A 25,113-nucleotide genomic window follows, 5' to 3' on the forward strand; every position below is an offset into this window, starting at 1 on the left:
GGGGACAGTGGGGGCAGGGCAAGGAACCTGGGCTTTTGGTCAGGACAGTTCAAGTCACCTTGTGGCGGGTGACCTTCCACAGGTCCCATAACCTTGATCCTCAGGTGCCTTCACCTGTAGAAGATGGGGCTGACAATGCCTCCTTCACCAGGGTCTCCTAAAGACCAAGAGAGAGAATGTATGTGAGAGCCGCAATGCAGTTCCTGCCTCAACATGTAGTAGTTCCCCTCACTTCTGCCCTGACATGTGTTTTCATTCTGAATTCAGTATTAAACAAGTGGGAAAACAGTTGACCCCACTGTGGACTTAAGGCAATTTATCAGGGGAATGGCAGTGGGAAGGAGGAGACAGTGGGGTAAGAAAACTACGTCTTGCAGAGACTGAAAGACGCTCCTCAGAAGCAGCTGCGTTTTGAAGGGGAGCGTGTGACCTGGATCCAGGCCTCAACCCTGAAGGAGCTGCTGGACCTCAAAGCACAGCATCCCGAGGCCAAGCTGGTGGTGGGGAACACGGAGATTGGTAAGGGCTCAGGGCCGGCTCTGAGGACCGCCTGAGGGCCTGGGGACCCACCGAGGAACATGGACACTTGAATTCCTATGAAGACCCCTAGCTTTGGAGTCACACAGCCCGGTTTAACCCCTTGCTGGCCGCGTGAAGTCAGAAAATTTACTTCTTCTCTGCCCTCGCTTTCCCATTTCACATATGGGAGTAACAGTACCTCCTCAAGGGTTGTTCTGAGTATTAACTGAGATCTTTGCTGACTGTTCTCCATAAATGTTTTCAGAGAGCCAGCTGTGTGCCAGGTGTTCTGGGAGGGGCTGGGGTGCCTAGGTCAGTTGGACATAATTCCTTCCCTGGAGTGTCTCCCAGTCAGAGGTAGGAGGGAGCAATGGAGGCAAAGTGTCTAAGCTGCTGCCTGATGGACACTAGGGGTTCCATAAAGGTCACTCTCTTGCCCCCCACTTTTCCTGGGGACGATGTGGTAAGGCAAAGGAGAGGAGATGTCCAAGCGTGACCGTGTTTGTATTGCCTATGACTGTGGCCACCAGTCTTGTTGAGACATGAGGCCCATGATATGTGAACAGGCCCAGGAGACTTGAGACCTGGCTGAGCCCGTTTCCACTGTGCTGGGTCCCAAGCCCATTGAGGACCCAAGGTGAGGATTGTGGCACAGCGGAGGTCTGCCTTAAAGGACCTCTGGTTTGGGGGGACTAGACATGCTTTTAAGCAGCCAGTTCAGCTTGTAGGAGACTCCTGGCTCTGGTTCTGGAAGGAGCCCCTGGGCTCTGTTGGATCTGCAGAGCTGGCCCTGCCCTGTGAGCACAGGTGCGGTAGAGTCCCCAGCTGCAGCAATGTGACACATGGGTTGGCAGGGTGGCCTGTGAGACGGGCTCAGGTGACGTGATCATGATGGCCCGAGTAGCCATGGCCTGAGGTCACAAGAGTGAAGGTAGAGAATGACTGGCTGGAAGAATCTTTGCGGTCCTTTGATACATGACGTGTTCCTTGCCATAAGTCACACCCCGTCCTGGACCCACTTAGATTCCAACAGAAAGAAATTCACAAAAACTTTATAAACTTCAAGTTAGAAATAATTTCTTAATCTCACTCCATCTGCTCCACCCGCTCCTCCCTTGTACACACACCCCACCAGTGTAACCCCACAGCCAGGGCAGGGTGTTGGGGGCAGCCGGGCGGAGAGAGAACCTTACCCAGATGGGCCACTTTCTGTCTCCATCTGCATTCTATGTCCTGGGAGCTGATATTCAAACTGGCCAGACTCCTGGAACCCTCAGGAATTCCCAACAGCACATGGGAGGGTGGGGGATGCACAGACATTTCTTTTTAACCTTTCCCACCTATGGCCCTGTGGGCGGGGCTGGGGGAGGCGCTGTGGTCTGGGGGGACAGAGGCACGTCTGTCTGTTCATAGAACTGTCTAACTTCAGTGGCCGCAAAGGACAGAACCCAGGCCTGGACATGTGGTCCCCCAAAGCTGTGCACCTTGAGGAACCCAGACGCACGTGGGGACCGGGTGGCAGATTTGAAGTTTTCCCTCATTCACTTTTCCCTCTTGTCTGAATGTCGGACTTTCACGTTACCATTACTATCACACCCCACTCTAACAGTAGGTCCAGTAGTGCAATGTGCCCGTTCTTAGCTGTGTAATTTGGGCAAGAATCTTAACTTCCCTGTGCCTCAGTTTCCTCATCTGTAAACAGAGAAAATCACTGTCTCATAGGGCTGCTGTGAGCTTTAAATGAGTCAAAATGTGTAAAGTACTTAGAAGGGTTCCTGACCTATTTTAATACTTGGTGTTTTCTATTACTGTTACTAAACACCTGCAAACCCAACACACACACACAGATACACAGACACACACACACAGGAGTGAATTCAAGTTCATCTCATCTGAATTGGGACAGTTTTTTTGAGGGAGGGAAAGACACAGCTTCGGGGCTGACAGTGTGGAACCGCGCTTACCCCATCTCGTCCACGGCCTCCACATCCCCAGACGCCCACAGGCCGGTCACATTGTGACTATGGCGTCGTCCCACGCAGCGGTGGAAAGAATGCCGCAGGCTGCCCCGGGGATAAAGGACCGGCCTGCAACCTCAGGCTTCCATTTCTCTCCAGGCATCGAGATGAAGTTTAAGAACAGGCTGTTTCCTCTGATCGTGTGCCCAGCCTGGATCCCCGAGCTGAACTCAGTGGAGCACGGAGAGGAAGGTAAGGAGGTTCGTCTGAGCCCACAGAGGGGCTGGGACACTGGGAATCGCTCACCCGGAGGGGATGGCGGGTCCCCAGAAAGCCTCCCCTTTGGCTCTCGCTGCCACCTGCTGCTCCGGGAGCTGCCCTGTGCAGGGGAAGCGGCTCACCCCTTCACGGCCTGCCTCTGCTGAGCATCCGTGGTAGGGTGCCAGTGGCAAGGGCTGTGGGGTTTTTGGTAGTTGTTCTCTAACCTGGCTACACGTTACAATTGCTCATGGGGGTAAGGGTAGGTGGGGGCAGATCTTGGGTGCTTTTTTTAAAAATGCTGGGACTTAGCTCTTAGAGATCTGATTTTACTGAGTTGAAAGCCTCTACTTTAGGGAAAAGAGCACTCTGGTTGTAGGATCAAGAGACCTGGGGTTGAGTCCTGGCTCTTTTATTAGCTGTGTGGCCTTGGACAAATTAACCTCTCTGGACCTTAATGTTTTTATCGATATAAGGATGTGAGACCTGGTTCAGCCTCACTCAGGTTGCTGTAAAGCTTGATAGGAGCTGTGTGTGAAAGGGTTTTCTGAGCTGCGAAGGGAATCGCTGTTATTCTGAGCGTGTGTTCCCAGGTATCTCCTTTGGAGCCTCCTGCCCCCTGAGCTGTGTGGAAAAGACCCTGCTGGATGCAGTTGCCCAGCTTCCTACCTACAAAACAGAGGTGTTCAGAGGTGTCCTGGAGCAGCTGCGCTGGTTTGCTGGGAAGCAGGTCAAGTCTGTGGCCGTGAGTCTCTGTTCAGGGGCCCGTAACTCCCAGGGGGTCGGCCTTTCTCACAAGTCCCGGGGGCTAGACTGGCCTCTGCTGCAGACCCAGTGGGCCTCAAACTTTAATGCTTAGAACTGCCTAGGGTGCTTGTTGAAACTGTAGGTTCCTAGGCCCCACTCTCAGAGATTCTGACTCTGGGGCCAGGATGGTGCCCCACGGGTGCTTCTGATGACAGCGGTCTGCCGACCTCTCTGGGAAACGCTTGCTCTGTGGCTCAGTCTTTACCCCTGAGGTTGGAGACGTGAAGCCGCCTGCCCCTCTCTGCTTGCACTTGGCTGAGGCCCTAGGCAGGTGCATGAGAGATGAGTTAGGGAGAAGCCAAACTTCAGAAGGGGACTTCCTTCCAGTGTTTGGGGAGAGCCAGAGATGGACCCCCTGAGAGGAGGGAGGGGTCCACCTGGTGACTGTTCACAATCAGCCTGCAGACTAACCCCCACATTCCCAGTCTGCAGATGGTGCTCACACACCCGGTGCCAGTTGAGGCTCACGACAGTTGATGGCATTGGGAGGAAAGCCACCCCTTCAGTTGTATTTTTCACCATCTTTTAAATTAAAATCAAAAACCAAATAAAGCAAAACAGCCTACTGCCCTTCTCTGCACCCCTCCCCAAGCACCTGCCACTTCCAGCTGTAGATGAGGAGACAGACTCAGAAAGCTCCCCTGCGCTCCCCAGCTCGGCTGGAACCCACTTCCGGGAAGGGTTCGTTTTCACTGTGCAACTGGTCTTCTTCCTCTTTTCTGATAGCGAGAACCCTGTGCTGATTCTCCTCCGTTCTTTGCCAAGTTGCCAGGAAGCTCAGGTCCACTTGGAGCAAATTGTTCATCCTCAAGTCTTCCTCCTCTTTTTCCTTGATCCTTATCTTCTATTTCTATTTTACTAACTCTCTATGGCCTCGGCGATAAAACACCTCAACCTTCTCAGAAAAAGGGTGAATGAGTTCAAACAAACAAACCAACAAATTTAAAAGAGTTTGCCCTGCTTTACCGAGAGGGGAGTTTCAGAGCTGGGACCCACGCCCAAGCATTCAGCTCTCGAGTTTTGCACGTTGTTCTGAATTCCCGAGTTCTCACGGTGCCAGTTTTGTGTCTACAGGGGCTGGAGGTCCCCAGGGCTTTCCTTCCATAGGTGTCACCCTCCTGCCCTGTGTTTGGGAGCCAGCTGGGTGAGCCAGGCTTTCCTGGCTGGGCTCTCACACACTCTCTCTGCTTGTCCTAGTCCGTTGGAGGGAACATCATAACTGCCAGCCCCATCTCCGACCTCAACCCTGTGTTCATGGCCAGCGGGGCCAAGCTGACCATGGTGTCTAGAGGTGAGCTGCCTCATGCAGAGGTCAGGAAAGAGGGTCGCGGGGGAGAAAAGTCTCTCAAGATAGGTCATGTTCTGAAGAAACAGAGCCCTAAGTTCAATGACCCAGCTGTCCTGAGGGTCCCTGGAGGCTGCAAGGGAGATGGACTCAGATTGGGGGCCAGGAGAGCTGGGCGATTGTTTATTAAGAATTCCCAACAGGCTCTGTCACCAGATGCCTTACCCAGTGTTGTGCTGGAGCCAGAATGCACCAGCTCACCACAGCTGATGGCTGGATTTCTTGGGAGTCTGTGGGTGTTTGTTAAAGGAGGCCATTATTAAAAATTAAATTATATAAACTTACAACAAGACAAATTACCTTAAAAATGAAGATAATAAATACTCACAATACTGTGATTATTCTACTTCATTTTGCTACATCTATGCTCTCGAGGTTATTTCCATCTATTGTATCTGTAGAGTGGATATGCAAGGCAATGGCGAGCTTCGGTGCCCCTTTCCTTGTTGGGGGGGGTCCCCAAAACCTCCCCCAGGTTTGAAGACTTGCCAGGAGGACTGAAGGACTCAGCAGAGAGTTGTACTCGTGGCTACAACTTGTTACGGCGGGAAGGATACAAAGCAACCTCAGCAAAGGGAAAAGGTGCAGGGGGTATGGGGAAATCAGGCACCAGCTTCCAGAGTCTTCTCCCATTGGGGTCAGACAGGACATACTTATCTCCCCCAGCAACAAGCTGAGTTGTGACAACATATGTGAGATGCTGTCTACTGGGGAAGCCTGTTAGAGTCCAGTACCCAGGGCTTTATTGAGAGCTGGTCACACAGCTCTGCCTGGCACATAGCAAAAATCCAGACTCCCAGAAGGAAAGCAGGGGTTCAGTGTAAACAATCATGTTTGTACAAGCAGCAGAGGCCGAGTGAGTCATTCTTATTGGGCAATGGTGGGAACTCTCACAAGATCCAAGTTCCCGGAGGACAGCAAACGTCAACCTGGTAAGCAGGCCTTCAGAGGATAGCAGGCCTGCTGTGTCAACTCTTTGCTACCCTCTTTCCAACTTCATAGTGATGTCACTCTTGTAGCCGGAAATTACTATGGTGGGAGTATTTATACCACAGAAATTAGCAAATACTAAGAATCAGGGCTTTTTTCACCCAAAGAATTGATTGTTAAACATATGCCAGACATCATTGCTCAAGGATGTCAGTTGGAGGACCTTGGCCCCGAGTGTGCCAGCCATCCCCTCTGACTGCGGGCATCAGAGACCAGGATGGAGAATCCACTGGCGGGCTGTCCTGTGCCCTCTCACACTGATCCCTCTTCCTCTTGCCTCTGTACAGGCACCAGGAGAACCATTCGCATGGACCACACCTTCTTCCCTGGCTACAGAAAGACCCTGCTGGGTCCGGAGGAGATTCTGCTTGCTATCGAGATCCCCTACAGCAGGGAGGTGAGGTGCTGTGCCGAGTCACTCCTCCTGCCAGGCTCCAGACAAGGAGACCAGAGTCTGCTCGGGACCACCCTCAGCAGCTCTCAACTTTAAGTTGGTGTTCTTGTCTCTGAACTTTGCCTTTAACCAACCATGTGTCTCCCTGGACAGTGAGAAGGGTCAGGGTAGGGGTGCACAGGGTGTGGACTATGAAACCAGACAGCTCGATGTGTGATCCTCAGTGGATCATTTCACTCTTCTGAGCCCTGATTTCCTCATCTGTAAAATGGGCACAATGTTACCTACTGGGCAGGTGGTTGTGAGGACTGTAAAGAAATAATTCGTAAGGTTCCTGGCAGATGTCTGGGAGGCAGTGGAGGTCACCAGCTGGTTTTACTACAAATTCCACGAGCACGTTGCTTGTCAAATATCCCTGCCCCAGGCCAGAGGAGACTGGGTTTCACACCGTGAAGCGTGGGGTTTGTGTGCTGAGTGGAGAAACTGCCTGTCAGTCAAATCCGCACGTGCTGACTTTGAGCTCGATGAGTTCAGTCACTGACCTTGCTCTGGGTTGTCTTGGGCGGATTTCTGCTCCCGAGCGGGTTTTCTGGCCTGTTTGGGCAGGTCTGGGCTCCTCTGGCTACTCGCTCTTCTTCCTTGGGGCCTGTGGTGGCTCTCCTGCTGAGTTTGTCTGTCTCCCTGCAGATCTTGATCGCACAGCTCCAGGCACATTCCATGATGGGCCCTTTAGAAAGGTGACATGTGAGAGGCCGGGAACCAGCTGTAAAGGGGGCTGTTAAGGCTTCATCACAGCCAGTGCTTCAGCGCGGGTACAAGGCGTGTTTAATGAGAATGCTAATTCAATTAGAGCAGTGATGTCCCAGAGGCGGTTTCTTAATGATTTCCTAGCTTGTCCTTACAGACCATTTTAAGCAGTGGTGGCCAGAGTTTTGCATTTCACAGATCTGAAAAAATGTTAAAGGCACTGTGTGGGGGAAGGAGGAGGAAACAGGCACAGCCCTCCCCAGTTTTGATTTTGCCAGGCAGGGACATTAACAACACAAAAATCATTTTATAAAGGAAGATTTTATGCCCAGAATTAGGAAGGCTTTCTCAAGAAGGAACAGTTGACAACCTGACACCGACGTTTCACGGCACCCCAGTGGACATGTCACTGTGGCCTCCTATGGTCCTGGAAGTGAGCAACTGGAACACCTGTTCCAGAACCAAGTTCAAACTCTGGGCTCATGGCCCCAGGGCCTTGTTTGTCATCCAGGAATCTGGACCAGCTTTGTCATCAGGAGGGGCCTCCATGGCTTCTTCAGAGAAAACCCTGGGGCCATTTTGGGGCCTCATCATTGGGCCTCATTGTTTTTTCTCCACTTAACCTTTCCTTAAACATCCCACCTTTGATATTAATCAGAATTTGTGGTGCCAGGGTGAGTTCAAACCTCAAGCAGAACGTGACACAGAAAGAAAGGGCGGTGTGTCAGATGGTTCTTACCTGGAAAGCCATGCACGCTCTCCACCTGTCCCCAAGGACAGAGCCTGGCTTGGACTCAGGGGGAAAATCATGTTCAGATCACAGAGGCAGCTGTTGTTTCATAGTGCGATTCCTTCTTTCAGGAAGATTTCTAACTGCAGCCAATAGACTGGTGGGAGAGACAAGTTAGAGAGAGCATCTGCAGAGGCCACAAGCTGATGGTGTGTTTCAAACACCCTTTGGCATCCTGTTGTATCTGCTTGAGAGGCAGTCAGGCCAACAGAGGTTTCAGCTCAGCCCCTGAGAGGCCAGGTGGGCTCTGATGCTGGCCCCAGGATGGGGAGACAAGGGGGCTGAGGCATCTCTGAGGAGACCTTGTGAAAGTGCCTTGCCTCCTCCCAGCTGTTTGTCTGGTTGAGAGCACCCAGTTCTCCTTTGTCCCTGCCCTTCAGCTTTCCTGACTAACAGGGAGAAATCCTGACCCTTTCCCAGCTCCTGGGAATGTGATCTGGAACTTCTCCCAAGAATGTGATTGTCAGTCATGCGTCAATCTTTGATTCCTACCACCAGCTCCTTGCTGATTTGCAGTGGTATTATCACCTCTCCTCACTGCATATCCCTGGGTTTTAGGCTCAAAATCTGCATTCCTTGCAAACTAAGGTGGGACACAGGTTCTATTCTGTTATTTTTCAGGGTGAGTTTTTCTCAGCATTCAAGCAGGCCTCCCGGCGAGAAGATGACATAGCCAAGGTGACCAGTGGCATGAGGGTCCTGTTCAAGCCAGGAACCACCCAGATAGAGGAGCTGGCCCTTTGCTATGGTGGAATGGCTGACAGAACCATCTCAGCCCTCAAGACCACTCGGAAGCAGCTGTCAAAGTAAGAGCCAACAGTAAAATGACACTGCTGCTACGAGTACATATTATTGCTGCTGTTACTACTAATGCTATCCCTGCTGCTGCTGCTACCACTACTATGACTGCTAGTAGTATTACTATTGCTGCTACTACTATTGCCATGGTTACTACTACTGCTGTGATTACTGCTGATACTAGCAGTATTATTACTAATAGCATTGCTGCTGCTATACTACTATTACCATTGATACTACTACACTACTATTAATACTATTACTACTACCACTGCAGCTACAACTACTATTACTACTGCTACTACTGGTGATGTTTCTTCTATTATAATTACTACCAGTAGTGCTACTAGTATTATTACTTCTACTGTTATTGCTACTTTTCTTACTACCATCACTACTGTTATTATCACTCCTGCTTTTCCTGCTACTATCGCTACTATGACTAGTATTCTTACTTTGGCTACTGCTACTATTACTGTTGCTACTATTATCACTGTCTCTTCTACTACTAATGCTATTATTACTGCTACTACTATTGGTGCTGATACTCTAGGTATTACTACTAATAGCGTTACTGCTGCTATTCTCATTGCCATTACTGCTACTGTGATTGCTACTACAACCATTACTATTGCTACTAGTACTTCTGTTGCCACTATTACTACTAATAGTATCACTGGGGCTACTGCTACTAATTCTGCTACTACTAGTAGTACTATGGGTGTTGTTGCTATTACTCTTACTACCACTGCTTCTTCTACTACTACTATTACTTCTGCTTCTACTAATACTGTTGCTATTTCTTCCACTACTACTACTCTTCCTACATCTGCCACTGCTACTATTACTGCTATTAATATTGCTGCTGCTACTACTACTATTACTATTGCTACTAGCACTAGTACCATTGCTACGCTATTACTATGACTACTACTATTCCTATGGCCATTCTATGGCAGCAGTTGTACCAAGCACTTCACTGGCACTATCCTATGTGATCCTTACAATAACCACGTGGATAGATTAAAACTTAACTTTGGCATTTGGCTCCTTGGTTCCAATTCCTGGCTCCAACACTCACCAGATGGGGAATATAAGTCAAGTTACTTAATCTTTTCATGCCTTATTTTTCTTATCAGTAAAATGAATATAAAAACTTTGCCCTCAACACTATTTAATTTCAATTAAAAGTAATGCTTCATATAAAGCACTTACGATGTTGCCTAGTGCATTGAAGAGACAAGATATTTAACTATTATTATTTTTGTGGGTTTTTAAATTGTATCTATTTGTAAAGATGAGGAAGCTGTGGCTCAAGGAGGTCAAGTAACTTGCCTAAAGTCACATAGCTATAAGCATCTGAGCCAGGTTTTGAACCGAGGTTCATATGGCTCTGAGGCCCTGTGCGTACCACTCCACACAAGTGATTCTGAGGGCTGGATAGGAGCGCCGTCTCATGACCTGTTCTCTGGTAGGTTCTGGAATGAGGAGCTGCTGCAGGACGTGTGTGCAGGCCTGGCGGAGGAGCTGCAACTGGCCCCTGACGCCCCTGGTGGCATGATAGAGTTCCGGCGCACCCTCACCCTCAGCTTCTTCTTCAAGTTCTACCTGACGGTGCTTCAGAAGCTGGGCAAAGTGGACTCGGAAGATGTGAGTGAGGGGCCTGGGCAAGGAGCAGACTCTCTGCAGCACTTTTGTTTGGGGATTTGGGAAGCTGGTCTGGGCAAGAGAGTGCTGTGGACCAGGTGGTAAACTTGCTCCTCTCCTCTGGACATCTAAGGGCAGAGGAGCGGCGACCAGGGACACAACCCAGGGAGTCACACAGAGATGGGAGCCAACTAGGTGGCTGAGAAGCAGAGCACTGGGCTAGGAGTCAGACATGGATTTTTGTCTTGGCTGTGTCATTACCTCATGTGAAAATTTGAATAGGCCACAGCTCTCTTTAAGTCTCAGCTGTAAAATCTGTAAAAGGCTCAGCCACCTGGTAGACCAGATGATCCTTCCAGCAGTATAGCTGATACAACTGTGGCTTTGTAGTGAGGATGGGAATGTAGAGTGTGGAATGAGAATGCTACAGTCAGGGGGAATGTGGACACTGCAAAGATGTATGTTCAGGAGAGGGTGCTGGTTGAGGTGGAGCTCAGCTCCTGAGATTGGTTCATTTATTTCGCACCTTTTACATGGTAAGATTGCACTAGGCACTAGGGGCCAGGCTAGAGTGGGTGAGAACAGGATTGATAAAGGTCAGCCTAGTGTGACACTGATGAGATGGAGTGTGGGGGAACACAAAGGAGAGAAGGCTTCACAGATATAAGGACAGCAGGGTGAAATCCTTCTTTAAAAACGTTGGTAATACCTATTTTTTTCAGATTATAAGAGTAAAAAATTTGTTTGGAAAACGAAAAGTACAGAAGTGTATAAAGATAAAATTAAAAATACCCTCAGATTCTAGAGAAAACCATGGCTAATATTTTTGCTTATTCCTCTGATCTTTTTCTTACATTTATCTGTCCATCTGTCATTCTGTTTGTCTGTTCCATCTCTTCCTCTCTGTCTGTTTGTTCTTCCATCCATCTATTTATCTATCTATCATCTTCCTATGTTTTGATCTGGATGTATTATTTTCTACACAGATTTGGGATCATGCTGCATATAGAGTTTTAGGTGTCCCTAGATTTCATTGAGATTATATTGTGAACATTTCCCGTAGCATTAAATATTTCCCACAGAATTGAGGAGGAGAAGGAAGACATTTCCAGGAAGGCTGGGGGAGAAAGTTATTCCCAACAGAGAGAGCAGCATGCATAAATGCAGAAAGAAGGGAAACTGTTGGGCATTGGGGGGAAGCACCAACCATTGATTATGCAGGGTGCAGGGGTGGTGGGAGAGAAGAGGCTGTTATGAAATACTGAGCTCTCAGAGCCCACACTCGGGTGTTGAGAGAGATCCAGGCCGTACTGAGTGTAAAATGAGGAGATGAGGGGAACAGTTGTTACTTTTACCACTTGGGACAGCCAAGGATGGGATCAATGGTAGAAATACTCATGATCACCTCTGTTTTCTTGCCTCCACAGCAGTGTGGTAAACTGGATCCCACCTGTGCCAGCGCCACCTTACTCTTTCAGAAAGACCCTCCGGCCAATGTCCAGCTCTTCCAAGTGAGTACAGTGGGTGTTCACCTAATATCAGGAGCCCTTGCAGGCCACATCAGATGATGCTGACTGGTGGTGAATTACCTAGTTGAATTGTATGTAGGTGCTTAAAGCTCCTTGCTGTTGTGCATAAATATCCAGTGAAGAAAATGGGAATCATATTAATGTCAATGAAGCCATTTCCCTTCTCGCTCACCTAAATTTCTATCTTGGGATTACTCTTATCTTCACCTGCTCCTTGAAGAAAAATAATTTTTTTCCATTTTGTCTTTTCTGGTGCCTCTATGGGTCTAATGCACAAGGCCAGGAGTTCTCTTGAGCATGTAAACAAAACAAAACAAAACAAAAAAACAACTTTCTATCAACAGCAACTTTTTGAGAGACACTAGGCAAAACATCAGCTTTTCCTGTAAACATTTTGGATTTTGTGGGCCTCACAGTATCTGTTGCAACTCCTCAATGCTGTCATGGTAGCACAAAAGCAACCAGAGGCAATACATAAATGAATGTGTGTGGCTATGTATCAATAAAACTTTATTTATAAAAATAGGCAGTGGGCCTTATTTGGCCCATGGGCCACAGTTTGTGGACCCCTGAACTAGAATGTAATGGTCCAAATAGTGAACTCTGGGCCTGACTGCCAGGACTTGAATCCAAACTGCATTTCATAACTGTGTAACCTCGGACAAGTGACTTCTCTCTGTGTCTCTCGGTTGAGTTAATTACGCCCACCTGCAAATGTGGATGATGATGGGCCCTGTTTCATAGGATGGTTTTAAATGTGGTAGTAAAACTAAATATCTTAGACAGTTCCTGGCATATAGCAAACATTCAATAAATATTAGCCGTTTTTATTATTACTTTGAAGAACACATAAAACAGAATTTTATTATAAAATGAATACATTTTAGAACGTGTTGGAGAACATAGAAAAGTATAAGAAGAAAATAAAAATCACCCAAAATCCCACCTCCAAGAGAAAGTCATTATTATATTCTTTTTACTTCTTTCCATTTTTTCCTATGCATATATGGACATGTATGTACTGTATTTATAATATGTATTTTCCCACAGAATTTGGAATCTTTATAGACACACTCACAACATTTTGTGTCCTATTTTTATACTTAACATGAGCATTCTTTCCTTCTAATTAAAATTCTTCAAAAGTATTTTCTCAGTAGTTGCATACTATTCCATTGTATGAGCATAGCATAATTTATTTACCCAACTCCCGATGAATGGACATTGGAATTCCTCCTTTTTCTTGGTGTTACTGTATGTAGTGATACTATGACCACCTTCTCAATGGCTTCTCATCTGCCTTTCTGTTTCCTTCACCCCGTGCCCTCCTGCCTCCTCCAGTCCCACTCCTCAGGTCTGCTTTGGCCTGAAGCTCTCCATGGTTTCCCTGGGCCTGTCGAGGAACTGTGTCCTCTGCAGCTCAGCCTGACTGGTGACCGTGTTGTTCCAGGAGGTGCCCAAGGGTCAGTCTGAGGAGGACATGGTGGGCCGGCCCCTGCCCCACCTGGGCGCATCCATGCAGGCCTGCGGGGAGGCCGTGTATTGTGACGACATCCCTCGCTATCAGAATGAGCTGTCCCTCCGACTGGTCACCAGCACCCGGGCCCACGCCAAGATCAAGTGAGTATAGTAAATACACCCAGGAGGAGGGCGCTGGGAGCACCCTGCCGTGCACTGGAGATGCCGACATAACGTGGCCCCTCCAGGGTCTCTGGGCCTAGAGAGGAACAGGGGGATCATCTTAAAGCCAGTCTGGAGAGGAGCAGGAGAGGTTCGGGGCTCAGGGGTGCCTGGGATGGGGGAGGGGATGACGACGCGGACGTAGGCAGGGGCTGGTTGGGAAAGTGCTGAACAGGGAGACTACACTTGGCCCTGGGCAAGCAATGGGAGCTGCTAAAGACCTTCAACAGGACCAGGTTAGATCTGCGCTTTGGATACTGGGCTAAACTTCAAGGCAAAATTTCAGGAGAACTTGAGTCAGCGCTGAAAGTAAGAACGTGGGCTCAGAGTCTGACACACCTCAGATTAAATCCCTGTCCCAGGGCTTAGCAGCTGTGACCTGACCTGTGCGCTTCAGCTCTCAGTTTCCCCATATGTAATAGGATGTTTTTGTAAGGATCAGACAGAGTTTCCACAAAGGACCTAGCAGATGACAGTCGCTTGTACCTATTTGTTGCACTTTGAGAGCCTAAATGGCAAGAATTGCCACCTCTATAATAGTGATCATACCTGACACTCACATGGAGCTTATGTTTGCTGCAGCCTGGTTTAAAGCATTTGACACATATTGGCTCATTTATTCCTCACAGCAACCCTATAGACAGGTCCTATTATTATCCTCATGCTCCAGATGAGGAAACTGAGGCACGAGCAGGGTCAGTTACTTGCCCCAGGCCACACAGTTCATAGGCGGAGCTGGAGTTTGAAGCCAGGCAGCATTAGCGCCTGGCTGTGCTGCCCCGGATGCTCAGGCCTGAGGCTGAGCTTGATTTCCTGGTGGGCGTTAGACGCCTGCCCCGCTGAGCCGAGCAGCTGGGGAACCTTCCCTTGGGCCCTGCCACTGCGTGGATACGGATGGGATCTCCTTACCATTGGCCTTCCCTCTGCTGCTGCTCCTAGCCTGGAGACAGGCTCCAGGAATGGTGGCCTGGACCCAGATAAAACCTAACAGATAAATCAACTCTTCCAGGTCCCCGAAAAAAAAAGTGTTTGTTTCAGATGCTATGGTGTCCAGCCATAGGGTAAATTCGTTTGCCTTTGTCCTTATCTTGAGCCCATGTGGACAGTACCATGACCCGCATTATCTACACTCAGACTACTTTGCTCCATCCGAGTGATGTCTGAAGGGATGCAGGAGGATAGGGTTTGGGTAGCGGGGGGAACTCTGTAATGACTGTTTCCATCAGGGCCTTCCTGGCTGCACGTTCTTGGAAGGGAGTGTGGTAGAGCAGAAGCCCACCTGACCTTGGCGGTCTTCGTAGCTTAACCTTGGTCCTAATCCCAGCTGTGCTGCTCTCTGGCTGGGTGACTTTGGACAAGCTACTTAGCTTCCCTGAGCTTGAGTTTCCCCAAATGTAAAATGGGGATAATGACGTGACTTTCAGGGGCTCTGGTGAGGGTTACCTGTTTGGAAGTTGGCTGGTACTTCAGAGGGGTTTCCATATGTTTCTCTAGGGGCCTCTGCCCTATTTCCCCATGGGGGCATGGGCCAGAGTGAGCAGTACATAGTTTACACCATTAGAATTGACAAAGTCTCCAGGCAATCTCCCTTTGGGGTTTGGATTGCCTTATTATGGCCGGGGTGCCCCGCCATGCTGGGATAGGTACATGAATGTGGGGAGAGAAATTCGGCAGTGTGACGATGTCCTGGGATGTTGGATCAGTTGTACAGCAAGGGCTCTAATGTGCTCATTCTGGATGGGTGTTAGCTGTGATGTGGTTTTATCTGGAGCTCTCCAAGTAAATGTTACTCACTATGATTTGGTTCCCTTGTACTTGGAGACCAGAAGAGAACCTTGTATAAGGTCCATGGGGGCGGGCCTGTCCTGTTCATCTCATATCCCCCACAGCACTCAGCACAGTGCCCCCACATGGTAAGCATTTAATCAACCTTTGCAGAGCAGAACAGGGTAGAATGGAATAGAACAGGATAGAATAGAAGATAGAGAGGGGAGGAAAAACCATCAAAAGGAGGGCAGAGATATCCAAACTGGTGACAGGTCTTCCTCTTCGGTTTTCCTGCCTGGCCCCTCATGTGGCTCATTCTTGCAGGTCCATCGATACTTCAGAAGCTCAGAAGGTGCCAGGGTTTGTTTGCTTTGTCTCTGCTGATGATATTCCGGGGAGTAACAAAACTGGACTTTTTAATGATGAAACAGTCTTTGCGAAGGATGAGGTACGTCTTGGATTTTTTTTTTTCTATGAAGTTAGTGGAATGAGTATTTAAGTTTTAATTTGTGCTCATTCCTTCAAATCTGTAATCTTGGAAAGATGATACATTTGCACATTTTGTGACCGTCATCCAATTGGTCAGTATTCAGGACGATCAACAAAAGGATAGCACATGCCTGGCAGCACTTTTAATTTTAACTTAATGTTTACTTGTTTATCTAATTGATGGCTGCTATTGGTACGTAGTAGGATGATTCCACACCAAAATGCATAAAACAAGGCTGGTGATTGTACTTGAACTGAAAATCAGGTTCTTAAGTGTACAATTAAGCTCCTTTATTAAAAGAAAATAATAATACATTAAACAAACTAGCCAGAATAGAAATCATGATGCCACCACTATGTGTATTGATAATTCCTTTTTATGAAAGTTCATCTATTGATTTCAACTACATAGGGAGTTCTGACAAAAAAAAAGTTTCCAGGGGCCAGCCTGGTGGCATAGCGATTAAGTTCGTGCGTTCTGCTTCTGTGGCCCAGGGTTCACCAGTTTGGATCCTGAGCCTGGACATATGCACCACTTATCAAGCCATGCTGTGGCAGGTGTCCCACATGTAAAATAGAGGAAGATGGGCACAGATGTTAGCTCAGGGCCAGTCTTCTTCAGGGGAAAAAAAAGAGGAGGATTGGCAGCAGACGTTAGCCCAGGGTTAATCTTCCTAAAAAAGAAAAAAAGTTTCCAAACATTCAAGATCGCTGCTACTAAAATCCATATACTTTTAGCATAGTTCTCAGACAGTCATCTTATAATTCCAACACAGATCAAATGTGGCAAATTGGAGGAGGGTAGGTGTGGCTGGAGGGCAAATTCACCTTATTGTTGACATAAAAGTGAAGAAGAGAATAAAAAAACTACAACCATGAGACCCAAGGTCTTCAAAAGGAGAGCATTTGAATGAAGAACAAACTGCTTCACAGATTTCAAGAGCCTTTAAGACCATTGCTGGTGTTACGGTCAATGAGAATCAGCCAGGTTCAACAACCTCTGTGCTAACGAATTAAGTCAAGAAAATTGGGTCCTCAAGAAATAAATATCAGAGAGAGACATGCTTAGTATTGGTTCCTATTGTCAGAAACCTCATATTCCAAAGTGATGAGTTGGACAATTTTTCTGTCGTTTATTTTTTGGGGGATGTTGGGGGAAAATTATCTCTGAAGGAGATCCATTAAGCTTTTATAGGGACTAAATTATTAAATGAAAAGTAAACAATAATCACTATTCTATAAATCTAACAAAAAAACTCGTTTATGGGTCATCAAGTCTAAGAACCAGCAGTTGGGAACTACTGCTTCTGGGCATCTAGATGAGGTGTAAGACATGATTGGTGCCTTTGAGAAGCTTCTGGTATAAATCTGGGGAATGGAAGATAGAATAGAGTGGGGATGGTGGAAAGACAAGGAAATTGGGAGTCAGGGTCTAAGATTTAGTCATGTTCTAGTCATGAGCCAATTGTGATCTTGCCTTCTGGGTCTCCATCTCATCACATGAAGAACAAGGGTGTTGGAGTAGATCCGAGTGGACAGATGCCCTTTGTGCTGCCACACCTCCCATTCGGCTGCTCATGACAGACATCACTAATCAATCACCACATTCTATCCTGGGCAGCTTCTCAACAGGCTGCCAGTACTAAATCATCAGAATTGGCCCTTGAAATGAAGCGAGTTTGCCATCCTGATACGAGTGACCTCTAACTCCTATTTTAGTTCTATTGATTCTAAACATTTATGAAGAAGCACATAACTCCAAATAGTAGGATAAGTAAATAAAGAGCCCCAGGTCATTCCTAAAATGGGCCTTAGCAGGAAACAGTGGGAGCAGGGGTTTCCTTGGCCTTTTTGGACAACCCAAAATAATCTGCTTCATGAGGAGCTCAGTTATGTTCTTCAGCACTCTGGCTCTGCTCCTAGGTGACTTGTGTTGGGCACATCATTGGTGCTGTGGTCACCGACACCCCAGAACATGCACAGAGAGCTGCTCAAGCAGTGAAAATCACCTATGAAGACCTTCCAGCCATTATCACAATCGAGGTAATGGAGAACGGGCTTCCTGTGGAGAGGGGTGAGCTCCCCGGAGGTGACTTTATTAGGATCCTCTAGAGGAGATTCGAGCAGAGGGGGGTTGACTAGATAGGTTTTTTAAAAAATCATTTTACTGAGGTCATATGGCTTACAGCATCGTGTAAATTTAAAGTGTACATCACTATATATCAGTTGCTGTACAGACTTCATCATATTTACCACCAACAGTCCAGTTTTTATCCGTCACCATAAATATGTGTCCCTTTACCCCTTTTTCCCTCTCCCCACCCCCTTCTCCCCTGGTAACCACTAATCTGTTCTCCTGATCTATGTGTTTGTTTGTTCATCTTCCACATATGAGTGAAATCATATGATATTTGTCTTTCTCTGTCTGACTTATTTCGCTCAGCATAATACCCTCTAGGTCCAACCATGTTGTTACAAATAGCACAATGTTGCTTTTTTTAAAGACTGAGTGATATTCCATTGTATATATGTATATATACACCACGTCTTCTTTTAGATAGGTTTTAAAATCTCTTCCAGTCCTGGGATTGTGTGGTCCTATGAAACCTTCCCCATCGTGATCCTAGACTCAGTCTACTAATGGCCGACTGAGCTCCTCCTTCCCAGTTTCAGCTCCAGTTGGTTCCTTGAGGGATTCTTTGCTTTTCCTCAAGATCCGAGCTTGTCCATGTATATCTGAGGAAATGGAGGAATATGACCCTGCAGGCTGCATGTGAGCTCACTTTAAGTCTGTACAAGAAGCTTGTAGAGATGCTCATCGGAGAAGAGAAAGGCAGCTGTTCCAACACTTCTCTTCCCCCATTGGAATCTACTTTCCTCCCCTGAAAGCGAAGTTACTGACGCTTCTTTCTCACCCTCAGGATGCCATAAAACACAACTCCTTTTATGGATCTGGGCGCAAGATTGAGAAAGGAGACCTCAAGAAGGGCTTTTTGGAAGCAGATAACATTGTTTCAGGTACAGCTGCACCAGGCAGCAGTGGGGATGGAGTGGCCCTGGTTTGGGAATGAAATTCAAGAGCTGTCCCTTGAGTCCTGGGGCAGGGAAGTGCTTTCCTATCATTTCCTAACAGAAGAGGTCCTCTGATCTTTATAACAAAGTAGGAGACAGTTGGCTGGGGAAGAATTTCAGTCATCTTAATCTCTGCTCCCCTGACTCTAGGCTGGATATATCTCAGTGATTCTAGAGAGATGAGAGTGTGTGGGATCTGGAAGACTGTCTGGGGAAGATAACGGCCATAGATGCCTGGCCGCCCTTGGGTCTGCCAGGCCTCTAACCACACAGACTCCTTGCCCTCCCCATCGGCCTGAGGACTGGTGCTCCCTCTCCCCTCCTCCACGACCCTCCTCAGTGTAAATGGGGTCCATTGCTCTCACCCCAGGACAAGGCTGCTGATCAGACTCCTTGTGGAATTGTCTTCTACACTGGTTTGGTGTATCACTAAGTCACTAGTAAGTCAATTCTCCATCAGGCCCGACACCTTCAGTTATGGAAGATATTTTCAGTCACATCTATTAATTAGTTTTTTTACCTTTTCCAACATTTTATGAGTATAGTTTTAAAATCTTTGATTTCCATTGGCTGCAGTGAGAAGAGAGCTTCATGCCTGATGCATTTCAATGTCATCCTAGTTTCTCTGTCGGGGTGGGGGTTCAGCTCCCAGATAGCTAAGACATTAGAGCCTTTGCCGTTCCAGTTGGGGAACCTAGAGGTTACCTGTGAGCCATTGGTTCCTGCATAGGGCACTTGGCAAGTACACTCTCTCCTTAAGCAAACTCACCTCCTGTGCAACCAGGACTCACTTGGGAGTCATATTGCTTCCCCAGGTGAGTTTTACATTGGCGGCCAAGAGCACTTCTACCTGGAGACTCACTGCACCATCGCCGTCCCGAAAGGCGAGGCAGGGGAGATGGAGCTCTTTGTGTCTACACAGAACACCATGAAGACCCAAGTAGGTGACCCATGGGTCTGCTCAAGGGCCTGGGGAGGGCTCCAGGGAGCTCCTGGCAGATCAGGAGCGGCAATGTGGAAATGTGAAGAGGCAGACCTAGGCTGGTCCAGAATGGGATTTGGGTTAGTGGTCCTGGAGCCAGACCCTGTCACCAACAAGCTGGTGTCACTGAGCTTGTTACATAAACTTTCTCATCTATAACTTGGGGCTTGGAAGGGTTGCTGTAATGATTAGATGAGTTTTAATATTTGTATATAGCCTAGTTAGTGTTAGCGACTATCATTCCAGTGCTACATGGCTTGGTCAAATCCTGTCTGGCCTCAGTCTCCTCCTCTGTAAATGAAGGTGTTGGGCTAAGTAGTAGCCACAGGGACCACTAAATTATCTGCAGCAGCTTAAATAAATTTTGGCAGAGGAAACACTCCCCATTTCTCTACTGCCTATGATGCGACAGTGGTTGCCAGCATTCTTGGCAACTGGTCCTGCTCTCATGACCCACCAGCTCCTGGCCAATTGGAATGAGTTTTGCCTCTGAAAGTGTGCTGTGACCAGCTGCTTGCCCCTCTGGTTATCTCAAGTATCTGAATTTAGACTGCAGTGACTGATGAGTGCCGCACCCCAGCACCACACCCCGAGGGCTGCACTGGGAGGGGAGGGGATCCCCCAATCAGGGAATTTCAGACTTCACAGCGGTAGTCAGGCCTGTGCACATGAGGCAGCCTCTGGGTCAGGCCTGCAGTAGGGCGAGATGATGCATTCAGTGTGAGGGCTTTTTCTTTTGTCCCCAGGCCTTTGTTGCAAAAGTGTTAGGGGTTCCAGCAAATCGAGTTTTGGTCCGAGTGAAGCGACTGGGAGGAGGCTTTGGAGGGAAGGAGACCCGGAGCACCGTGGTGTCCACGGCAGTGGCCCTGGCTGCATACAAGTGAGTTCTCCCAGTGGACTCTGCCAGGAAGGCTTTTGGGTTTCCCCGTTTGGGAAGTTGATTCCCCTTGCTTTGCATTTTCACAGCTCTCTGTTTTTAGAATTCTTGGGTATAAGAGTGAGGGAAGCATCACCTGGTTCTTTATGTTCTGATGCATATGTCCATGTCTTATCTTCCCAACCTGGCTGTGAGGGCTCCAAGGGCAAGGACACACCTCCCATCCTCTTATTCCTCACCTTGTACAGCACCGCGTCTAGACAGCAGAGCAGCCCAGTGTGGGTCTGTTCTGCGAGCTAGGTGGCAAAAGGTTTCCTTACTGTTTTCATCCCCGAAAATCACCTGGCTGGGCTGTTGTAGAGACTTCCAGGTTTCTCACCCTCTGATGCCTCCCTCAGGACCGGCTGCCCTGTGCGCTGCATGCTGGATCGTGATGAGGACATGCTGATAACCGGCGGCAGACATCCTTTCTTGGCCAGATACAAGGTTCTAGATGTGGGGGGCTGTGCCAGGGTGGGCAATGCCATCTCGTTGGAAGTGAGGATGAAGATCCAGGGATTCTGGGATGTACTCTGAGTTTTTTCATGACTATCTGTACAAGTTCAAAGAAGAAATAGCGATGAGAGAAATTCAAACCAGCCAACAGCAGCTTCCAGGGGTGATGCTGGGGGAAGTGGGCGGGCCATCTCGCAAGCAACGTCACAGGGTGGCGTTCATCACTTTTGTGAGTTTGCTGTGGTTCACATCTGGTCTTATTCCCCTCAGGCTCAGAAACCTGATTTTTCTGCAGACCTGGGGCAAATCCATCCTGCAGGATGACATAATGTTAGTGTGTTGACAGTCTGATGTAAAAATCAGAATGACCGCTTGGTAATTTACAATGAGGAATAATACTTCCCAGGGGCCCGGACAGGCACACATTGTTGGGGTGGGTATCTGCCCTGCCAGACCATGTGTGGCTGGGCACTGCCCAATTTCCCTGTGGGACAGTCCCTTTTGTGGGCTTTTATGGATGACCAGTTCCTGTTCTGACCATGTACCCATTCTCTGTTCACACCAGTATAACCTTACAGGTCCCCTGTAGCTCTATAAACCTGGGAGCCCTCTCTCTTGACGAGCTGGCTTTGAAAATCTCCCTTTTGATCTCCTCTGCCTTTATTTCATAATTTAACTCCCCAAAATGGATTGTATTTCTCTCATTCCCAAATTTTAGTGGATTTGAAGAAAGTACCATGTTCTTTTGGGGTCCATTTCCTCACTTATGAAATGGCCTCTTGGGTTTGTCTTGATGTTTACATAAGGTCGGGGGTGTGAAAACACATTCATGCTCGTGCAAAGTGTTACTTTCATTGTTTGCTGGCCAAAAGCTGTGAGGGGAGCCTCCAGCATCTTTCCTAGTTTCTCTTCCCAGCCCTGCTCCCTGCCCTTTCATGACCAGCATCCCCTTTTCTACCTTCTCACTCTCTCTGGTAGAACCAGAAGCCAGGAGTAGGTAGAAAGAAGGAGGAGGCTGGGGAGAAGGTGTCCAGAGGTGAGGATCCAGGGGTATGCCACTGGGGAGATGTCAGGTCCTCTCTTCTTCACCCATTAAGTTCACCTTGTTTTCGTGGTGCGATGTCCTGTTCTTTCCGTTTCCTCCAGGTAGCGTAGGTGGGAGGAAATGATTAGAGATAGGCAGAGGGAGGGGACTGTGGAGAAATCCCTCGCCTTTTTGACAGGTTGGCTTCATGAAGACTGGGAGGATTGTGGCTCTGGAGGTGGATCACTACAGCAATGCTGGGAACACCCTTGATCTCTCTGAGGCTGTAAGTAGGACCCGCCCCTGCATCCCGGGGTGACCGGGAGGTCAAGGGCACACCCTACAGCTTGTTCGCACATATGAGTACAGTCCTCCTCATTTCTTGCCTGTTACTGTTGCAGTAGTCTCCTAAATGGATCCCACTTGGGTTCTCCATCCTTGGTTAATCTCCACAGCACAGATATGATCCTATTACTTCTCTGATTAGAAACTCGTCCTTCCTATTCTTGCGAAGCATGCAAAGTTAGTTACAAAACTTTATGTACAGCATGGTGATCTTGTATGTGTATGAATGTAATATTAGCAATATGTATATATAATGATATGCAGGGAAAATGTGTGAAAGAACATACACCGAACAGTAATTGGATGAGATTAAGTTGGGCGCACATTGTCATTTTCTGCATTACGCATTATTTAAAATTTGAGTTGATCAATTTACTTTTTTTAATGATTTCATTGAAGTGTAGTTTACATACCATAAATTCACTTGTCTGAAGTATATAATTTAATGGTTTTTAGTAAATTTAGAGTCACGCAACCGTTAATACAATCCAGTTTTGGAACATTTCCATCAGCCAAAATGATGTCTTGTGTCCATTTGCAGTCACTCCTGTTCCCAACCCCCAGACCGAGACAACAACTAATCTACTTTCTGTCTTATAGATTTTCATTTTGTGTGGTCTGTTTGTGTAAATAGAATCATACGTTATATAGTCTTTTGCATTGGCTTTTTTTCTCAGAATAGTGTTTTTGAGGTTCATCCATGTCATAGCATTTATAGTCCTTCATTCCTTTTTACTGATGAAGAATATCCCCTTGTATGGATAGATCATATTTTATTTTCCATTCACCACTCTGTTGACATTTGGGTTGTTTCCAGTTTTCAGCTTTTGTGGATAATCTGCTTTGAACATTCTCGTATGACTCTTGTGGTGGCATATATTTTTGTCAATTTTGAAAATTAACAAAATTACCTTGGTGGTACTACTTTTCAAAGTTTTTTAACTCTTAATTTTATAACCATATTAGTTACATACACATAGATTCCTGTTGTAAAATAAAACATTTCGGACAAGCAGGGTTTCATTGCCCCCCACTTGGGTGCAGCTCCTCTCTGCGAGGGGCTCTCTGATTGGCTCAGTTAGGAAACTTCAGACTTCAGATCTCGGATAAAAACTGATCCAAAAATGAAACATTTGCAGTAGTCTCACCATTTATAGTACTGCCTTCTTGGTGCTGCAGGAAAAATCAGGTTGAAAAAGATCCAGTATTTGTGTCTGTACAAAGATCTTACAAGATTTTTAATTCAATCCAGCAAGTATTTATTGTGTGCCTAGGGTGGCAATGTAAAGAAGAACATGGTATTGTTTCTGTCCTCAAGACAAATGGTGGGGGAGACAGATAATAAAAGAACAAGATGAAATAGAAGTACAAGTTGAGAAAGTGCTAAGGGAAAGCAGAAATGGAATAAAGCGAGACATACAAAAACCACCTAAGATGACTAAGACTGAAATAATCAAAGATACAAAAAGAAACATGTGGGGCCGTAAACTAAATCCAAAATGAAACACACAAATAGAAACTATCGTTTATCTCATCAGAGAGTGAGATATTACACCTTAGAGAAAGATCAGCATGCTATAAAAATTGAACACTTGGAGAATAAAAATGAACTCCTGTGAATTTAAACTGTGAAAGCAGAAGAGTTGAAAGAAACTTGGGGAGCTCTCCCCAAAAAGGAAAACGTGGAAAAATAGGACAGAAAATACAACATAGTTGGAGGTCCCATCCAGGAGATCCAAATAATAGAAGTTTCAGAAAGAAAGAACGGAAAAAAGAGAGAGGAGGAAACTATCAATGAGTAATTCAAGAAATTTCCCAAAACTGACAAGCACGCATTTTGAGATTAAAAGAGCCCTTCAAGTAGTACAATGAAGGAAAATGAACCTATGCTAGTTTACATCATTGTGAACATTTTAGAAACCTGGGGACAAAGAATATTTTACAATTCTCAGGGAGAAAAAAACAGAACTCATTCCAAGACTTGGAAAGGCATTGATTGGAGTTCTCAATACTGGGGAACTGCAATGCACTAGCGAAGTGTGTTCAAACTACTCTGGGAAATTGGGAAACTTATTTCCAACCTAGAATTCTATATGCAGCCAAATCATTAATTAAGGGTTAGAGTAGAATAAAGACATTTCAGACATGCAAGTTCTCAAAAACGTTCCTGTCTACTTAGTCTTTTTAAAGAAGATATGGAAGGATGTGCTCCAACAGAACGAGAGTGTAGAACTGAGAAAGGGGAAGACATGGGATCTAGGAATAGGAGATTCAGTATGGAGAGAGGCAAAAGGAATCCCTGGGATGAACGTGAGCAGAAAATCCCAAGGCCAGCCAATTTAAATTGGAGTAGGCCAGAAGGCTTCAGGAAGGATTTCTTCAAAAAGATGGAACTGATAGAAAATCTAAAATGTTTGAATGTATTGAGAGCAGATTTTTTGATCCAGGGAAAACTTTAAGCTGGCTTAGTAACAAGTGCATGGAAAACTAAGGAAATGAAAAAATAAAGACAATATTAACTCAAGGGGGAAAATTGTTTTCAAGAAAGAGAAGTAATTACAGTACAATTATATGGCTTACCTGTAAGTAATGTTTACAGG

General features: G+C 46.9%; 1 protein-coding gene across 18 annotated transcripts in view; it reads left to right on the plus strand.

Annotated features, from left to right (window-relative positions):
* The window catches only part of XDH (xanthine dehydrogenase), a 59,149-nt gene that overhangs the window by 19,174 nt on the left and 14,862 nt on the right, over nt 1–25,113 (plus strand). For 10 of the 18 annotated variants that reach the window (XR_011526613.1, XR_011526615.1, XM_070574156.1 and 7 more), the window contains 16 exons: nt 378–519; nt 2,637–2,729; nt 3,329–3,480; nt 4,740–4,833; nt 6,165–6,274; nt 8,430–8,614; nt 10,082–10,256; nt 11,681–11,764; nt 13,233–13,402; nt 15,554–15,677; nt 17,642–17,761; nt 18,640–18,736; nt 19,606–19,730; nt 20,519–20,652; nt 21,048–21,135; nt 22,368–22,454. Coding sequence is in view for 15 of the 18 variants with exons in the window: in XM_070574156.1 (XP_070430257.1) it covers nt 378–519; nt 2,637–2,729; nt 3,329–3,480; nt 4,740–4,833; nt 6,165–6,274; nt 8,430–8,614; nt 10,082–10,256; nt 11,681–11,764; nt 13,233–13,402; nt 15,554–15,677; nt 17,642–17,761; nt 18,640–18,736; nt 19,606–19,730; nt 20,519–20,652; nt 21,048–21,135; nt 22,368–22,454 (1,980 nt within the window). In the remaining 3 variants the exon portion in view is untranslated. The remainder of the gene's footprint in view (nt 1–377; nt 520–2,636; nt 2,730–3,328; nt 3,481–4,739; nt 4,834–6,164; nt 6,275–8,429; nt 8,615–10,081; nt 10,257–11,680; nt 11,765–13,232; nt 13,403–15,553; nt 15,678–17,641; nt 17,762–18,639; nt 18,737–19,605; nt 19,731–20,518; nt 20,653–21,047; nt 21,136–22,367; nt 22,455–25,113) is intronic. The other 8 variants (XR_011526614.1, XM_070574157.1, XM_070574160.1 and 5 more) reach the window with 1 other exon arrangement.

This window comes from Equus przewalskii, chromosome 14 (genome assembly GCF_037783145.1).
Source record: "Equus przewalskii isolate Varuska chromosome 14, EquPr2, whole genome shotgun sequence".
In the NCBI taxonomy this organism is placed as follows: Eukaryota; Metazoa; Chordata; class Mammalia; order Perissodactyla; family Equidae; genus Equus; species Equus przewalskii.